Source organism: Entelurus aequoreus, linkage group LG05 (assembly GCF_033978785.1).
Source record: "Entelurus aequoreus isolate RoL-2023_Sb linkage group LG05, RoL_Eaeq_v1.1, whole genome shotgun sequence".
NCBI classification, from domain to species: domain Eukaryota; kingdom Metazoa; phylum Chordata; class Actinopteri; order Syngnathiformes; family Syngnathidae; genus Entelurus; species Entelurus aequoreus.
Genome location: NC_084735.1, coordinates 84,107,296 through 84,125,961, shown reverse-complemented (window position 1 = coordinate 84,125,961; position 18,666 = coordinate 84,107,296). Strand labels below are relative to the sequence as shown.

The following is an 18,666-nucleotide window of genomic DNA, read 5'->3' as shown; positions in this document are numbered from 1 at the left end:
AAATGTGATTCTTTTCATGCCATTCACTAAGTTTTGTCGATTTTCTTACTCAATACGGGTTCAAAGAAGCTAATAAACCAGCCTTGGAAGGAAGGAGGAATTCGCTGTGGACTTAAAAAGGACTATTTGCAAGGAGTAAGACTATGGTGCATGCATTGATTTGTGACAGCTAGCAGCATTCTAACTTCTTTTTCCCCCCCACAATTGTCGTACCTTCCGCCGGCCAAAGCTGTGTCAGCCTGTCTTAGAGATTAATTTGTGTGATCAGAAACGCTTTAAATGCGCTCAAACTCTCAGTCTCGCTGTATAGCTTTGGGTTGCTAGGCAACAGCTTTACGCTAGCATTTTAGCTAGTTAGCCTCCGGCTTGCGGCTACTTTACTTCGAGGATTTTATCGGTGAAGGGAGATTTGTATCGCAGCATGTCTTTAATTTTGGGTAAAAAACACGCCAGAGCGGACCTTCATTACAACGAAGAAGAAAGAACTACCGGGACAAAAGCCAATGAAGGATCGCTAGCAGTGACTGTCAGGTGATCCCAGAGTGTTTAAAAAATGCCACAAATATTCACTGACCTGAGGTCTTTTTTTGTTTTTTATTGTAGCAACATGGTTGTTAACATTTTAGAGTACACAAACAAGACTTTTGTGTGTGGGCACAGGTTGACAGTTAAGCTTGCTATTGTTTGGATAAAAAAAGAGATTGATGAGCCATTACCCCCTAATATATATATATATATATATATATATATATATATATATATATATATATATATATATATATATATATATATATATATATATATATATATATATATATATATATATATACACACACACACACACACACACTACCGTTCAAAAGTTTGGGGTCACATTGAAATGTCCTTATTTTTGAAGGAAAAGTCTTAACTTTAAAGAAATACACTCTATACATTGCTAATGCGGTAAATGACTATTCTAGCTGCAAATGTCTGGTTTTTGGTGCAATATCTACATAGGTGTATAGAGGCCCATTTCCAGCAACTATCACTCCAGTGTTCTAATGGTACAATGTGTTTGCTCATTGGCTCAGAAGGCTAATTGATGATTAGAAAACCCTTGTGCAATCATGTTCACACATCTGAAAACAGTTGAGCTCGTTACAGAAGCTACAAAACTGACCTTCCTTTGAGCAGATTGAGTTCCTGGAGCATCACATTTGTGGGGTCAATTAAACGCTCAAAATGGCCAGAAAAAGAGAACTTTCATCTGAAACTCGACAGTCTATTCTTGTTCTTAGAAATGAAGGCTATTCCACAAAATTATTTGGGTGACCCCAAACTTTTGAACGGTAGTGTGTGTGTGTATATATCTTTATATATACATATATCTTTTTATATATATATATATATATATATATATATATATATATATATATATATATATATATATATATATATATATATATATATATATATATATATATATATATATATATATATATATATATATATATATATAATCGGGACATTTGTTGAGGCTAGAACCAATTATTCATGTTTACATCGTTTCTTATGGAGAACTCTGAATCACTATACAAACCTTTCCGTTTACGAACCATGTTCAAGAACCAATTACGTTTGTAAATAGAGGTTCCAATGTATTTTGTACATGGATTATATGACGAAATCTGGAATGGCCTTTTAAAGAACCCTTGTTTTTGTGTTGAGGTGACAAAGCGCGGTTTTCCCCTATTTGGTCCACAAATTGCTACACCGCAAGCTTAGGAGAATTGCTGGAGAATGGCGTCTTCACAGATGTGCGGGGGAATGAACATGCATAACTGAATGAGTGTGCAAGGTGAGGAGGATGTGCGATGGGATGGAACAAAAGGAGAGGGATTGCCCTGGAAGGTTATTAATTCAAGCGCAAGCAAGCGCCTTCGTTGGTGGCAGAACAGAACTTGTGTCTTTTAAGAACGTAGCAATTCTGCCTGCATCCGCGTGGTCATGCCCAGGTAGTTGAATAATACGCTCAACACGAGTCCGCTTTTTCAACCTGAGCAACCAGCATGCACACCTCATATGACAAGATATTCAGTCCCCTAAGAATAGCTGCTGCGATCCAGGGGCGGAAAAGGGAATCCCCTAAAAGGACCTCCCTTCCCAGGCCTTGGCCATCCAAAGTCCACCCCTGCTTCCCTACAGTGTTAGTTATTCCTGGCTTTTAGTGATGGTGACCTACATTTTCCTGCTGAGCAACGTGCGCGCTCTCTCACGTTCCCTCGGATCTGGGTGTCTAAATTAGGGGAGGCTAGCGGGCCACACACTTCCGGCGGATCCAAAATAGCTGACAGCTCAAGAGGGTGGGGGGAGGTCACTATGACGGTACGTATGGTTGGAGGAGGCACGCTAGCGGCCATGCAACAGGTGTTTGGGCCTGAGGGGCCTTGTTTTTTTTTCATCATTTTTTAAAAGCCATCTATTGGATAGAGAACAGCTCACTTTTGTATTAAACCAGTGGTGTCCAAAACTCCACTGAAATACCAAACCATTTTGACCTTTTTGATATTTTTCATTAAATCAGGGGTCGGCGAGCCGCAAGTGGCTCTTCAGCGCCACCTTAGTGGCTCCCTGGAGCTTTTTCAAAAATTGGATCCATTATTTAAATTTGTTTCAACTATTAAATGAACCAAAATATGACTTATTATATATTTGTGGAAAATATTGGACACTGCGTTGTCAAGCTTGTGAGATGTGATGCGGGTGTGGGCCACTGTGACACTATTGTTCATTTCTATTTTTATTAATGTTTTTAATGATAATATCAATGAGGGTTTTTTTAATCACTGCTATTTTGAAATTATTACTAATTATTACTAATATTGATGCTGTTGTCGATAATGTTAATTTTTGTTTCACTACATTTGTATTGTTCTGTGACATGTTTGTGTGTCCTCAATTGCTCTCAATCGCTCTGTTTGTTGTTATTCTTAACGTTGCTGGGACGGGTTTGGTCTTGGAATTGGATTGCACTATTGTGGTATTGTTGTGTATTGTTTTGTTGATTGATTAATAAAAAAAATAAAAAAAGAATTTATGAAAATTGAGAAAAATATATTTTAAAAATATAAATTTTGTTTTAGTATAGTTTCTGTAGGACAAACAGGACACAAACCTTCCTAATTGTTAGAAAGTCCACTGTTTAATATGTTTGTGTTTACGCTTCACTGAGGAGAGTATTTTGCGAGCGCCGTTTTCACTTCAGTTTCAGTTTATTTCGAACATGCATACGATACAATGTAATTCATCACATATTTCTAGTTGTTTCATTACAGCACGTCCGAAAAGGAGTAGGAAGTAGCTGAGCTTATTTAATCCTACCCCTTTTCATACTATAGCAATTTTATCCTATTTCCTTGTTCTCTGTAACAAAACAGTGAACAAATAAATTATAAATAAATAACATTGGCCAGCAATCGGAGGGTTACTGGGGTTAAATCCCCACCTTCTACCATCCTAGTCACGTCCGCTGTGTCCTTGGGCAAGACACTTCACCCTTGCTCCTGATGGGTGCTGGTTAGCGCCTTGCATGGCAGCTCCCGCCATCAGTGTGTGAATGTGTGTGTGAATGGGTGAATGTGGAAATACTGTCCAAGCGCTTTGAGTACCTTGAAGGTAGAAAAGCGCTATACTAGTACAACCCATTTATCATTTAACATACCATAGTAATTAAACAAATATTAAATACATAAATAATCTTTGTCTCAATAAAAAAAAAGGTTTCAAGATGTTCATCATAATTCTTGTTCTGTGTACTTTGTGAACACTTGTAGTTTGAACAGTCCCTTAAACTGAATCATATTGGTGCTTTGTTTGATTTCTTTGGTTAATCCATTCCATAATGTATTTCCACACACTGACATGCTTAAGGTTTTAAGTGTTGTACAAGCATACAAATGTTTTAAATTACATTTGTCCTACTAATTTTGGCGGTCCATAGGGTTGGGTATCGAGTATCGATTGGAACCGGGACTAACTTTCCGATTCTCCCGGAATCGTTCAAAAGTTTAAATTTTGATTCCTAGTTTCGATACCCAGTCCGCCGACCGGAAAAAATGAATAGTCCGTCGACCGGGAGAAGAAGCCGCTGAACACCAACGAAGAAGCGCCCACCGCCGGAAGTGTTAGCATAGCCGAGCCTATGTAGCCGAGCGAGTCAGTCAAGCATGGATAGCGGGCGTCGGCGGTCGAAAGTGTGGCTTTATTTTACTTTAAAAAATGAAATATCAGCGAAATGTAACACATGCGACAGGACTGTTTCGTGCTTAGGAGGGTGCACGTCGAACCTCCGAGTTCATGGAGTACAAATAAATGCGTGTCCCGTCTTCGACGCGCTGTGCCGACCGTCCTCCTTTGCCTCTTCCTCTGGCTTCGACGCCCAGCCTGGCACCTCGGTGACTGCACTGCAGTCCGAATCCGGTAAGTAAAACAATATATATGCAATAAATAATGTGTTTTGCGCCAACGTTGAGGCAGCTAACAAATTAGCCCGCATATTTTTTCATAGACAATTTACAACCTGCTAGCCAGGCTCCGCGATGTGCTCAGCGTACTCCATTCACCGTAGCGGCAATGGGGAAGATGTCGGTGCCACAGGAAGGTCACTGCACACATAGTCAAAAGACTGCATCCCTTTTCAGAGGTGGAATCTCCAACATTTAGGTTAGTTAAGCAATAACGTTAGAGCTAAGCTAATTGATACTGGGCTAAACAGTAACAGCAACATTACATGTTTGTTTATGTTTGCAGGGATATGGTGAAAACTCTCAACCCAAAATACATACCACCTTCCAGGGACTACCTGTCAAACACATTGATCCCGGCATGGCACAAGAAGAATCGGAATCTAGAATAGTCAGGAATCGGAATCGAAACAAAGAATCGGAATCAGACTCGTTCGAATTCAAACGATACCCAACCCTAGCGGTCCATGAACGCACCCTAGTGACGCAGCAGTTTGTATACATCAGGGGTGCCCATTAGATGGATCGTGAGCTACCGGCCAATTAGGGAGGGTGTGTGACTCGATCGCGAGGCATAAAAAAAAAAAAAAAGTAGACCTAAAAGTGACTGATCATCAATATTCACTACGACGTCACTTTTGTTACTTGATTGACATTCACGGCAGTGGATAATCTTGCGCTTGCTGCTGCGAGCTTAGTATAAAGGGAAAAAAACAACCATCAGGAACGCGAAAAGCACTTTTTATTTCAACAAACTCTCTCTCCGTACTGGCTGTCAAAAGTGGAAAGACCGACTGCACGCTTCCTGTTTTCACAATAAATGTGCTGCCTGCGCAAACAAAATAAAAGTCTCAAGCTATCGCATACAAGCTAGCAGCTGAGGAGTTAACTCCAATGTGTCTTATAAACGGTATAAAAATAAGTATGGAAGCTGGACACATAAAAAGCTAAAAACACACACTTTCATGTGGTGTTGGAATGAGAGGACGACTTTTTAACCCCTCCACAAATGTAAATTCGAAGTTGTCGAGCTTATCAGCAACTACTGTGAATCCTGTCTGATTACAAGCAATGCAAGTCATCAGAATAAGGTAATACACCAGTGTGTGTGTGTGTGTGTGTGTGTGTGTGTGTGTGTGTGTGTGTGTGTGTGTGTGTGTGTGTGTGTGTGTGTGTGTGTGTGTGTGTGTGTGTGTGTGCACTTGTCTCACCATCCTTGTGTGGACATACACTTGATAAACCACCCTTTCTGTGAGGATCTTTTGACCTGTGAGGACATTTGCCTGGTCCTCACAACTACAAAAGTAAAAAAATTTTTTTACTCTGTGTGTTTTGCATTCTGAAGTGAGGTTGCAACTAGGGATGTCCGATAAATGCTTTAAAATGTAATATCGGAAATTATCGGTATCGTTTTTTTTAATTATCGGTATCGTTTTTTGTTGTTGTTTTGTTTTTTTTTGTTTTTATTAAATCAACATAAAAACACGAGATACACATACAATTATTGCACCAACCCAAAAAACCTCCCTCCCCCATTTACACTCATTCACACAAAAGGGTTGTATCTTTTTTGTTATTAATATTCTGCTTCCTACACTATATATCAATATATATCAATACAGTCTGCAAGGGATACAGTCCGTAAGCACACATGATTGTGCGTGCTGCTGCTCCACTAATAGTACTAACCTTTAACAGTTAATTTTACTCATTTTCATTCATTACTAGTTTCTATGTAACTGTTTTTATATTGTTTTACTTTCTTTTTTATTCAAGAAAATTTTTTTAATTTATTTATCTTATTTTATTAATTTTTTTAAAAAGTACCTTATCTTCACCATACCTGGTTGTCCAAATTAGGCATGATAATGTGTTAATTCCACGACTGCATATATCGGTTGATATCGGTATCGGTTGATATCGGTAATTAAAGAGTTGGACAATATCGGAATATTGGATATCGACAAAAAGCCATTATCTGACATCCCTAGTTGCAACTCTCTATTCCCATCTAGGGCTAGATGTATATTTTTTCATCATTCTAGCTATAGTGGAAAGGGGGGCCCTCACAACCCACTAACCAAACGTGGGTCCACACAAAGTAGGCAAGACATGTATGTGTGTGTGTGTGTGTGTGTGTGTGTGTGTGTGTGTGTGTGTGTGTGTGTGTGTGTGTGTATGAGGTAGATCACATTGGTCACATAACTGAAAAAGTGTGGGCACCCTTGGTGTACATGTAGAACGTTCTCCGATGCTGCCACAGAAAAGACGGTTTTCCAATGTTGTAACAATTTGTAGAATAAATATCAAATTTCAACATTTCTGTGAACGAAGATTTGCGTCAGCCTGCGACACACGTTTGTGGTGCCAGGCAGGTGGCTGTTGCAAACAAAACAAATAGCTGTGCGAGCAGACATTCTCAAACATGAACAACATCAAATCCAAATACAGCACACGCCTTACAGATAAGAGCTTGCAGTGTGATATAGCTACTATAAACACTTACATCATGTGTTGCTTTCATTATAAGACTTATATAAGGCTTTTAATTGTTTGTGACTCCTGACAAATTTGTTTTTTTGTGTGTTTTTGTCCAATATGGCTCTTTGAACATTTTGGGTTGCCATTAAATTTGGCCCCCGAGACCCAGAAGGGTCTCAGTCATAAAAACCGTAAAATATAAGTCTTTTTTTTTCAACGCCTATATGTCTAAATCAACTTTAGCTCAGTCGGTATGTTTAAAAAAAATGTTGTCTGTTGTAGTTCTTTTTTGTTAAGGAAAATCCAGTTTTAATGGCAAAAACACAAAATATGCAATATTTCCCACTATAAAAAATGTCAGAGAGGATTGTTTGACGTTAAGTAATTGGAGCCTTAAAGGCCTACTGAAATGAATTTTTTTTATTCAAACAGGGATAGCAGATCCATTCTATGTGTCATACTTGATCATTTCGCGATATTGCCATATTTTTGCTGAAAGGATTTAGTATAGAACAACGACGATAAAGGTCGCAACTTTTGGTCGCTGATAAAAAAAGCCTTGCCTATACCGGAAGTAGCGTGACGTCACAGGAGGAAGGATTCCTCACAATTCCCCGTTGTTTACAATGGAGCGAGAGAGATTCGGACCGAGAAAGCGACGATTACCCCATTAATTTGAGCGAGGATGAAAGATTCGTGGATGAGGAACGTGAGAGTGAAGAACTACAGAGGCAGTGCAGGGTGTATCTTTTTTCGCTCTGACCGTAACTTAGGTACAAGGTCTCATTGGATTCCACACACTCTCCTTTTTCTATTGTGGATCACGGATTTGTATTTTAAACCACCTCGGATACTATATCCTCTTGAAAATGAGTCCAGAACGCGAAATGGACATTCACAGTGACTTTTATCTCCACCACAATACATCAGCAAAGCTCTTTAGCTACTGAGCTAATGTGATAGCATCTGGCTCAAATGCAGATAGAAACAAAATAAATAAATCCCTGACTGGAAGGATAGACAGAAGATCAACAATACTATTAAACCATGGACCTGTAAATACACGGTTAATAATTCTCAGCCTGGCAAAGCTTAACAATGCTGTTGCTAACGACGCTGAAGCTAACTTAGCAACTTAGCAACCGGACCTCACACAGCTATGATAAAACATTAGCGCCCCACCTACGCCAGCCAGCCCTCATCTGCTCATCAACACCCGTGCTCACCTGCGTTCCAGCGATCGACGGCGCGACGAAGGACTTCACCCGATCACAGATGCGGTTGGCGGCTAGCATCGGCTAGCGCGTCTGCTATCCAAGTAAGTACTCCTTGCTGTGTTGCTACAGCCAGCCGCTAATACACCGATCCCACCTACAACTTTCTTCTTTGCAATCTCCATTGTTCATTAAACAAATTGCAAAAGATTCACCAACACAGATGTCCAGAATACTGTGGAATTTTGAGATGAAAACAGAGCAGTTTCTATGGTGACACATTGGGTACGAATACTTCCGTTGCCGTCGTGACGTCACGCGCATACGTCATCATACATAGACGTTTCCAACCGGAAGTTTAGCGGGAAATTTAAAATGTCACTTTATAAGTTAACCCGGTCGTATTGGCATGTGTTGCAATGTTAAGATTTCATCATTGATATATAAACTATCAGACTGCGTGGTCGGTAGTAGTGGCTTTCAGTAGGCCTTTAAGTAGGTCAATAATTCATAACAACATTCATTTTGATGCATTATTATTTTTGGAGCAATGACAGTCAAATATTTAGGGATCCTAAAGGGCCCCACTCATAAGTGTTAAAAATAAGTCCTACATTAATTTTAATTATTCTACTTTCAACGCTTGAATCTCTGTATCAACTTTAAGATCTATCAAACATGTATACGTTTTTTGTTTTTTTTTTAATGTTAGTTTTATGCCCTTTTTGTCATTGACAACTTAGTATTTTTTATGACAAACACACAAAATTTGCAATATTCCCCCCCCAAAAAATACTTTAAAGTAGCATATTTGATATGTAGTAATTGGAGCCTTCAATAGGTCAATAATTATTAACATTGATTTTGGTTCATTACTATTTTTTGAGTAAAGGCAGTTTTTAAGGGGAAAAAAAACATTCTGCATGACAGCTTTGTGTTATTAGTAGGAGTGCAACGATTGATCCATACATAATCCTAAATTTCAAGTATATCAATCTTTGCTCCTCCTGGAAGATCAATACAAGATTATTTTAAAAGTGAATACAGGGTTTCCCCTTAATGTAATTGAATGTGTCGCGCCGACACATTCAATTACATTTGAAATTTGAAAACAAATTAAAGTCATATAATATATTGTAGCCCCCAGAAGAAATCCCACAAAGTCTGACGCAATTTTTAAATTCTATTACCAATCTTATGATAACAGGTTTTTTACCTCCCGTGAAAACACTTTCGTCTCCGTGAGTCTGCGCTTCCCCGCATACACAACAATACTTCCTCATTTTCCGCCAATGACCTTTCAAGCACAGACTGTGTGTTTGCAAACATGGGAAAAACTGACATCAAATCCAAACCACACGAACATAAAATATTAACACCAGCTGGTCGTTACAGTATGAATTGATATATATAGCCTATTACTTGTGCACTCATTAAAAATCTGTAAACACTTGAAAAAATCTTAAAGTAGAAGTAATTAAGGCACACCGATTAAAATAATATATATGTTAATACTAATTCATAATAACAGATGTGTTTTTGAAAGTACGTATTAGGGCTGGGCGATATATCGCGGGTTTGTCTCTGTGCGATATAGAAAATGACTATATCATGATAGTCGAGCATACGTTCTCACGCAGTTGCTTTTAGCTGCGGGCATTACACTACGGGCGTTTCTCACGCTTTCTTGTCTCTCCTTCTCATAGAGAGATAAAACAAGCGCACCTTCTAACATACGTCACATACTGTCGCGCGTGCAACGTCATACGCTCTCACGGAGCAGATAGTTAAGAGACGTGGCTAACGTTAGCTGTGGTGCTGATAATATTTTAATATTGTTTTTAATATTGTTGTGCAGCACTTTGGAAACATTTTGTTGTTTAAATGTGCTATATAAATAAAGTGGATTGAATTGCTAGCGGAGCGGTGCGAGTGGTAATACGAGAGAAAGAAGGTGCGAATCTGGTAACAAATGAAGGAAGAATTAATTCCCAAGAAAAACAGCACGGGGTCCATCGTCTGCCGGTGGTTTGGCGTCAAGCGGGAATATGTCGAACAGACAACCGTAATTTGTCAAGTATGCGGCAAAAGCGTTGCTACAAAAAGTAGCAGCACTGCTAATTTGTAGCATCATTTGAAAAGTCACCCGCTAGAGAATGAAGAGTGCTTGAAACTCCGCATGTCAACATCTCCGTTCGGTGCCACACCCACAAAATGCCCAAGCAACCATTTCAACATCAACACCGTATGAAAAAAATAGTCAACAACAGAAGGAGATAACGTCTGCAGGAACCTACCACATAGCGAGGGACATACACTATTTGATTTCCTATTATGCAGCTCATTTTTATTTGACAGTTATTGAAATATTTTGTGTGACATCATGCACAAAAGTGCACTTTATTTGTTTTAAACTATTGTAGTGGCGTTCTGTACAAAAAGTGAACTTTAATTTAGTGTTGTTTTGATAGGTCATCTTAGTGACATGCACAAAAGTGCACTAATAGCTTGTTTTAAAATGTCTGACAATCTTGCACTTTCTGTTTTGGAAATTACATGAATGTTTGTGCCACTGCTTAATAACTGTTTAATAAATGCAGTTTTGGTAAATTGATTTAGTTGTGGTTTCCCTCTCTGCATGAAAGTTTAAAATGAGCATATATTAATGCAGTATGAACAAGAACGTTTTAATGTAGACACATAGAATCATCATACTGCTGTGATTATATGCATCAAGTGTTCATTCAAGGCTAAGGCAAAATATCGAGATATATATCGTGTATCGTGACATGGCCTAAAAATATAGAGATATTAATAAAAGGCCATATCGCCCAGCCCTACCTGCAACTTTAAAAAAACAGACAATTTGGAATGAAAAACAGTTAATTAATTCCCACATTTATTAAATTATTGGAAACGTGTGCAAAACCGGACCAAAAGTGCCATCAAATAAAAGAGCTGGTCGGATCTCTTGGTGAGGTGGCTCGCTGCAGTCAGACAAATTTTAGAGCTGTCTGCATTACTTTATTTACAATAAATAGATTATGGATTATTGACGTTTGGTAATCGTTCCTATAATCGTCCATGTCCGAATTGCGATGCATCTAAAAATCTATTATTTCCCCCACCTCTAATGGTGACCACGCCGCAACCGCTAAAGGTATCGTGGCAGTCTCGGGGAAACCCTGGAATCGATCAATTTTATCGATAACACAAAAAGGAAAACTTTGGATTTAAAATCAGCAGACTTTATATGAAGTTTAGCACGTTTTAAAATAAGGACGTTAAAAGCTTGGTCTATTTTCACCGTCTGTTACCTCATCAAAACAAAAACGGCAGCTTGCTATAGTGGTTGAGAAAGGTCTTTACAAACTCCAACGCCACCAGACAATATCATTACTTCCAACACAAAAATATTCAGCTACAAAAAGATAACCCAAAGCCACAACTTAACTTAAAAGCACAAAAGACGCCACCGACAAAACGGGAGTGACAGCGGAGCCAAGGAAAAGTCATTTCATCAGAAATAAATAAATACAAGAAGTGGATGAAGGAGGCTATGGAAATTAGGCAGCAAAGGGCCAACGCCATCATTAGGGATGATGGGGCATACATGCTTCCGCACACCTGTCCGTCACTGGCGACGCCAGGGCAGAGAACAGAATAAAGATATGGTTGGGGAACTTTATTTAGCAGGTAAATCTACCGTTAAAATGTTGGTTACTGCAATTTCATTGAAAAAGTCTTGAATGTTGAAAATGTGAGCAGAAAAGGTTTCCTTTTGTTGATTCAACTTAAAGTTGCACTTTATTCATATATGATATGAATGCATTGACCATTAGTTGTTGCTTATTTGCTCATTTGTATCTGTAATTCATTTATATCTACCATCATTCCCTTACACGAAATAGAAGGAAAATTGGACCTAATGCTGGGCGATATGGAAAAAAATGTATAACACGATATGGATCATTTTATATAACGATTTACCACGATATAGCAATGGTACGCTTTCAGTTCTATGAAAAATTTAACAACATACATGACCACTTACCTTTTTTCTCACTTTATTTGCAAGTGAAATAAACAAATACATTTGGTATAGCAAACAACAGTAGCAACAAAACATTTTTCAGGGTTCACTGCCACACACAGCCACATGAACACTAACACTACACGAAGCCTGACAGGACAGTTTAATAATAAACGGGATACTGCATGCAAAGGTACACCCTTACACTCTATTCAGAGGTATGTTAGAACAACGCCATAAGAAAAATGGATAAACACAGCAATATTAATAACGTTAGCTGCCACACATACCTTGGGCTATCGCGTGTGATCCTCTGGCAAATAAGTAGTTTGCAGGCAGCGATAAATAAAGCCGGACTGACGAGCTACCTCCTCGTTTGGGTAGGAGTTCGTCCTGGGACTCCGTCTCTGCCGATTGTGGGGGTTCAATTTCTTTTTCCGCCAGCGCATCGCCTACCCGTCCTATCTCCATGTTTACTAACAATGATCCCCTCATGTGTGTAACCCAGGCAACCCGCAACGGCGGGAGACGCTGGACACAAAGAGTGGCGTCGTGTCGCAAAAATCGAAAGAGAAATGCGAGCCTACATGTCAACGCCTCCTTTTCTTTGTAAGAAAATGTTGTTTTCTCTCCGGTTTGACACCAAATACACTTACTGAATGTGCAATTATTGTTACTATGAATCATCTGATGGCACAAGCCCTATGGATAAAATACAGCCTATCGCTTGAAACGATAAAAATATAAATGGCACGATAGACATTTTTCTATGGTGCCCACAATATGTATCGTCATATTGCCCAGCACTAATTGGACCTGCAGTGTCCAGTTTCCATTATTTACACTACCGTTCAAAAGTTTGTGGTCACCCAAACAATTTTGTGGAATAGCCTTCATTTCTAAGAACAAGAATAGTGGAATAGTCTTCATTTCTAAGAACAAGAATAGACTGTTGAGTTTCAGATGAAAGTTCTCTTTTTCTGGCCATTTTGAGCGTTTAATTGACCCCAGAAATGTGATGCTCCAGAAACTCAATCTGCTCAAAGGAAGGTCAGTTATGTAGCTTCTGTAACGAGCTAAACTGTTTTCAGAGGTGTGAACATGATTGCACAAGGGTTTTCTAATCATCAATTAGCCTTCTGAGCCAATGAGCAAACACATTGTACCATTAGAACACTGGAGTGATAGTTGCTGGAAATGGGCCTCTATACACCTATGTAGATATTGCACCAAAAACCAGACATTTGCAGCTAGAGTAGTCATTTACCACATTAGCAATGTATAGAGTGTATTTCTTTCAAGTTAAGACTAGTTTAAAGTTATCTTCATTGAAAAGTACAGTGCTTTTCCTTCAAAAATAAGGACATTTCAATGTGACCCCGAACTTTTGAACGGTAGTGTATTTCAATCACACTGATTTTTTTTGCTGAAAAAAGTTACTAAATTGATTTCAACTTACAGAAATCGTTTTGGATCGTATCGTTCTAAAAAAATTAGATTGTCCCTAATTCTAATACATCAAATCGTTAAAACAAATCGTTAAACCCCTATCTATTAGTCAACTTTGCAACTTTTTCTCGTTACCTTTCACCTGTATGCTCTTTTATGTCACATTTATATGTTTTTCCTTTGTAATAGTGTTTTTACAATGTCCCACAGGCCATTAAAAAAAATAGTACCAGGTTGCACCCTGGACACCTCTGTATTAAACAGTACAAGAGAATGTGTTTCAGATCATTCCTGACAGAAAAACCACACTAATTTGCACCAATGAAGACTTGAACACCCAACTCTCGGTGACAATGACCTATAATTACTGGCCTGTCAATGTCTAGTCCAGCAACACAGTCTGGGTGGGATTTATTAATTTGTACAGTAAGTATCCACCTGGGGGCGAAAAAGAGCTTCTGGGAAACCAGTAGACTGAGGTTTGTTGGAGGAATTTCTCTATACCGTATTTCCTTGAATAGCCGCAGGGGCGTTAATTAATTTAAAACCTCCTGTCACTCCTGCGTTTACCGGAAACCGGCGGGATGGCCGTGCATGCGGTAATTATTTTAAAACCTCTTCTCACTCCGGCGTTTACCAAAAGGAATCCATAAAATTTAGGCGTGCGCTTTGAGTGTGATGTAAGCATACCATCATGAAAAGCACATTTAATAAAAAAAAACGTTATTATGGTCTTACCTGTACTTATAAATGGAGTCCATTTGCAGCTCCTTCTGACCAAAAGCATCGATAACTTGTTTATAGAAGTCTTCCTTATTTTCTTTCTTCAGTTTTAAAAGTCTCTGTTTCGATGGAGATATTCCTTTAATTATTACCTCCTGCTTCGATTGAAAGTCCAGTTTAGAAAACTGTTTTATTTTAGATACCGGTATGTAATCTTCCATGTTAAAAGTTCAGGCAGAGGAAAAAGAAAAAATCTCTTGCTGCGTGTGTTCACTTCTTCTGCAGTACCGGAAGTCGCAAGAAGGATCACTAGCGCGGCAGCGCCCTCTACCACCAGGAGGCGGGAGTCATTTAATGACTTATACAGTATTTCACACACGCAGCTACGGTATATTAATAAAACATAGCTGCTTACTGTTCTCTTTAGCATACTGTACCGGTATTCAATAGCTTGGACCTTAAATCCTACTGAAAAGCTCTTTATCTTTTTTCCTTTGTGCGATTGTAAACTATTGAAAGCAGCTTCCTCCATTTTGAAAATGAGGACAGATGCGTCACTCGTGACGTAACGAATTTGACCCGGTGGAAGTTCTAGCCATATGCTAAATATTTTGCGAAACGAGTTTGACCCGGCGAAAATTATAGACATGCGATAATAAAATTAATATTTTGCGAAACGAATTTGATCCAGCTTCAATAATAAACCGGCGATAAGGCCAAGCATGCGTTAATTATTTTGAGAAACGAGTAGTAATTCTAGACGTGCGAATACTATATTCCCTGCGCCAATTCAAGGAAATACGGTACATCAATGAATCATTTAGATGAACAAAGCACCAAAATGCTGTCAAGAAGCAACTGCATGGTAGCACCTTTCAACAGCAAAAAGTATCCGATAGACACTGGAGAGCATTGCAGCAAGCATGAGACCATCCAAAGCTCTCAAGGATGAGGCTGTGTCTCCTTTACAGAACAAACAACAAAACTCCTACCTGAATGTCTTTTGTTGCAATCTCCCCTGGAGTGGGCCAGCTGTTGGCGTCGCCAAAGTCCCCAACCTGAATGAATGAGTACAATGGAGTGAGGCTTAACTCATCTCGAAAGTGAAAATAAAACATGTAGTCCCTATAAAGTTTTTTCCTCCTCTGGTGCAAAATTTGTAGTGTTTATGGATGCATGTCGTACAAAGCATTACAGCAGTTACACCAGTGGTCACCAACCTTTTCAAGCCCAAGATTCCTGGTCTCAGCCATGAATCAAGGGAGGCTCTACCCTTGCACCAACTATAGTAATATATATATATATATATATATATATATATATATATATATATATATATATATATTAGGTATGTCCCGATCCAGGTTTTTGCACTTCCGATCCGATACCGATATTGTTTTTGCACTTCCGATCCGATACCGATACTGACCGATACCGATACTGACCGATACTGGCCTATCCGAGCATGTATTAAAGTTTAAAGTTATTTAGCCTACTTAGTTGTCAGAATCATGTTGAAAAGGGTTTTAGTACTCTTGATAACAACTAGCCAGCTGAATTAGGGGAGTTTGAATAATACACAATGGTTGGTAACAAGAAACTGACCTGTTTATTCAAGGATAAACACAATATAGACAAAATTATACATGACAAACAGAAATGGCATCATTGAACTAGGGCTGGGCGATATGGCCTTTTTTTAATATTGCAATATTTTAAGGCCATATTGCGATACACAATATATATCTCGATATTTTGCCTTAGCCTTGAATGAACACTTGATGCATATAATCACAGCAGTATGATGATTCTAAGTGTTTTGATTGATTGAGACTTTTATTAGTAGGTTGCACAGTGAAGTACATATTCCGTACAATTGACCACTAAATGGTAACACCCGAATAAGTTTTTCAACTTGTTTAAGTCGGGGTCCATGATACAGATATATACTATCAGATATATACTATCATCATAATACAGTCATCACACAAGATAATCACATTGAATTATTTACATTATTTATAATCCGGGGTGTGGAGGGGGGCGCCGGATGTAAGTGTCAAAAAGACAGCCAAAAGAGTTTGATATGAGAATAAATCTAAAGTTAAAATATAGGGTAGAAATGCACCCATTTGCAGGAAATGTAGTCTTGATTTTCAAAATTTTCCTTCAAGGCTTGCATCTCTACATTAAAACATTCTTCTTCATACTGCATTAATATATGCTACTTCTAAACTTTCATGCAGAGAAGTAAATCACAACTAAAAAAATCACAAATTTTTTCATACGGTGTTGATGTGGAAATTTTTGCCTCTGCATTTTGATAGTGTGGGCATGTGGCACCGAATGGAGATAAGCGTCTCGACAGATGTTACAATATTTGAACAATGATGACGAAAACTGTTTTATCTGTCGTGTCCGTGTGTCAAAAATTGTTATGCGCTTATTTTTTTATTTGATTTTGTGCGTGGCATATAATTGCAGAGGACGCTTGAGCAGTGCGCAATTGCACAGGCGCGCACCTTAGAGGGAACGTTGCTCGCACGGCTGCGCTAGCATCACAGCTAACGTTAGCCACGCTGCTACCTCTCTGCTCGGGGAGGGCGTATACGTATGTGACGTATGACGTGACAGTATGTGACGTGTGTAAGAAGGTGCGCTTGCTGTCTGTGAGAGGGAGACACAGAAAAGAGTGAGAACTTCGAGCCTGTCGTGTAATGCCAGCAGCGAAAAGCAACTGCGTGAGAATCCACAGACCTGTGGATGTGTTGAAGGTGTGCTGGAAAATGGGGAACGGAAATTAGGGAGCAGCAGAAAAGTGGAATGTATTATTTAAATAGGTGCGTTGGAAAACACGGACCGGAGTTTTTTTTTTAAAAACTGGATCTGGATCGGCATTTTCCCATGCTATGCCGATACGCATTTTTTGGCAAATATCGGCGGCCGATCCGATCCAAATATCGGATCGGGACATCCCTAATATATATATATATATAATAGTCAAAAGCTTACAATTGTTTGTATACACACATAATTGTAAACATTTGAGAAATTATAATTTTGAATAATTGAATTAACTGTTACTATCTAGTGAATTAGATAGAATTGGCTGGCAAGACTGTTTCATCTGAGAATTTATTTTTGTTTGTTTATTTTTCTGTAGTAGCATCCGCTGTTCTGATTTCGTGCACCGACCGTAGACAATATCCAAGTAAAACCTTCCGCTTCTCAATCATCACACTGTACCTGCAATCAGAATCATCAAAGGGGAACAGCACTTAAGCCCTCTAAATAAACATCCAATTTTGAAGCAGTTGAAAATTATAATATACCCAAAAGTATTTTATTTTTCAATCAATCAATCAATGTTTATTTATATAGCCCTAAATCACAAGTGTCTCAAAGGGCTGTACAAGCCACAAGGACATCCTCGGTACAGAGCCCACATACGGGCAAGGAAAACTCACCCCAGTGGGACGTCAATGTGAATGACTATGAGAAACCTTGGAGAGGACCGCATATGTGGGTAACCCCCAAATTGTTATCTCTTTAAAACATGCTGTAAACATGCTGTAAGTAAGTCTGAAAGTATGCCTTGCATGAGCCACAAAGTGGAGGATACGTTTAAAAAAAAAATCAGATTACAATTTTAAGAAATAGTTCAAAGGTTTTATTAAATAATAAATTAACCTCATAGTAGAAATGCAAATGATGCATGTGTACGGAAATGGATGATTATTTTAAACATTTTAGAAAGAGACATGTCATTGAAAGATATTTGGAAAAATAACAATAAGCCCTTTAGATGCATTTAAAATAAACTGAGTCAATTTAACATCTTCAATAGATAGGGTGTAAAACAGTTGTTTAAAAAGGGTACAGTAGATAGCAAGTTATGTACAAGTGTCAGGCAGCTAAAGTAACGCTAATTTACTGTGGGAATGTCAAAAAAAAGAAGGGTTAGAATTGCCTTGTTTGTCCATTGTAGGCCACCGTAGGCGACGTGAAGTACATCACGAGAGTTGCTATTGTTGGCCAAGTTAGCTCATGTGTGTTGAACTGTCGACTAAAATAAAGGAGTCCTGTATGAAACAAGCTCAGCTTTCTCATTAACAGGACATGGTGTCACATTTAAGGACTACCCGCCTACAGTCACCAAAGAATGGCAAAGTTTGGGCCCCCAGAGCAGTTTCATTTTACCGTCCAGCGGAGTGGCCGCTATGGAGGCAGCACTTTTCTGGCTTTCGGACCTCACAGGACC

The 18,666-nt window shown here is 38.8% G+C and overlaps 1 protein-coding gene across 4 annotated transcripts in view; it reads right to left on the bottom strand.

Moving 5' to 3' along the window:
* The window catches only part of larp1 (La ribonucleoprotein 1, translational regulator), a 107,099-nt gene that overhangs the window by 54,058 nt on the left and 34,375 nt on the right, over positions 1-18,666 (bottom strand). For all 4 annotated transcript variants that reach the window (XM_062049100.1, XM_062049099.1, XM_062049101.1 and 1 more), the window contains exon 3: positions 15,398-15,463. In XM_062049100.1, the coding sequence (XP_061905084.1) occupies positions 15,398-15,463 (66 nt within the window). The remainder of the gene's footprint in view (positions 1-15,397; positions 15,464-18,666) is intronic.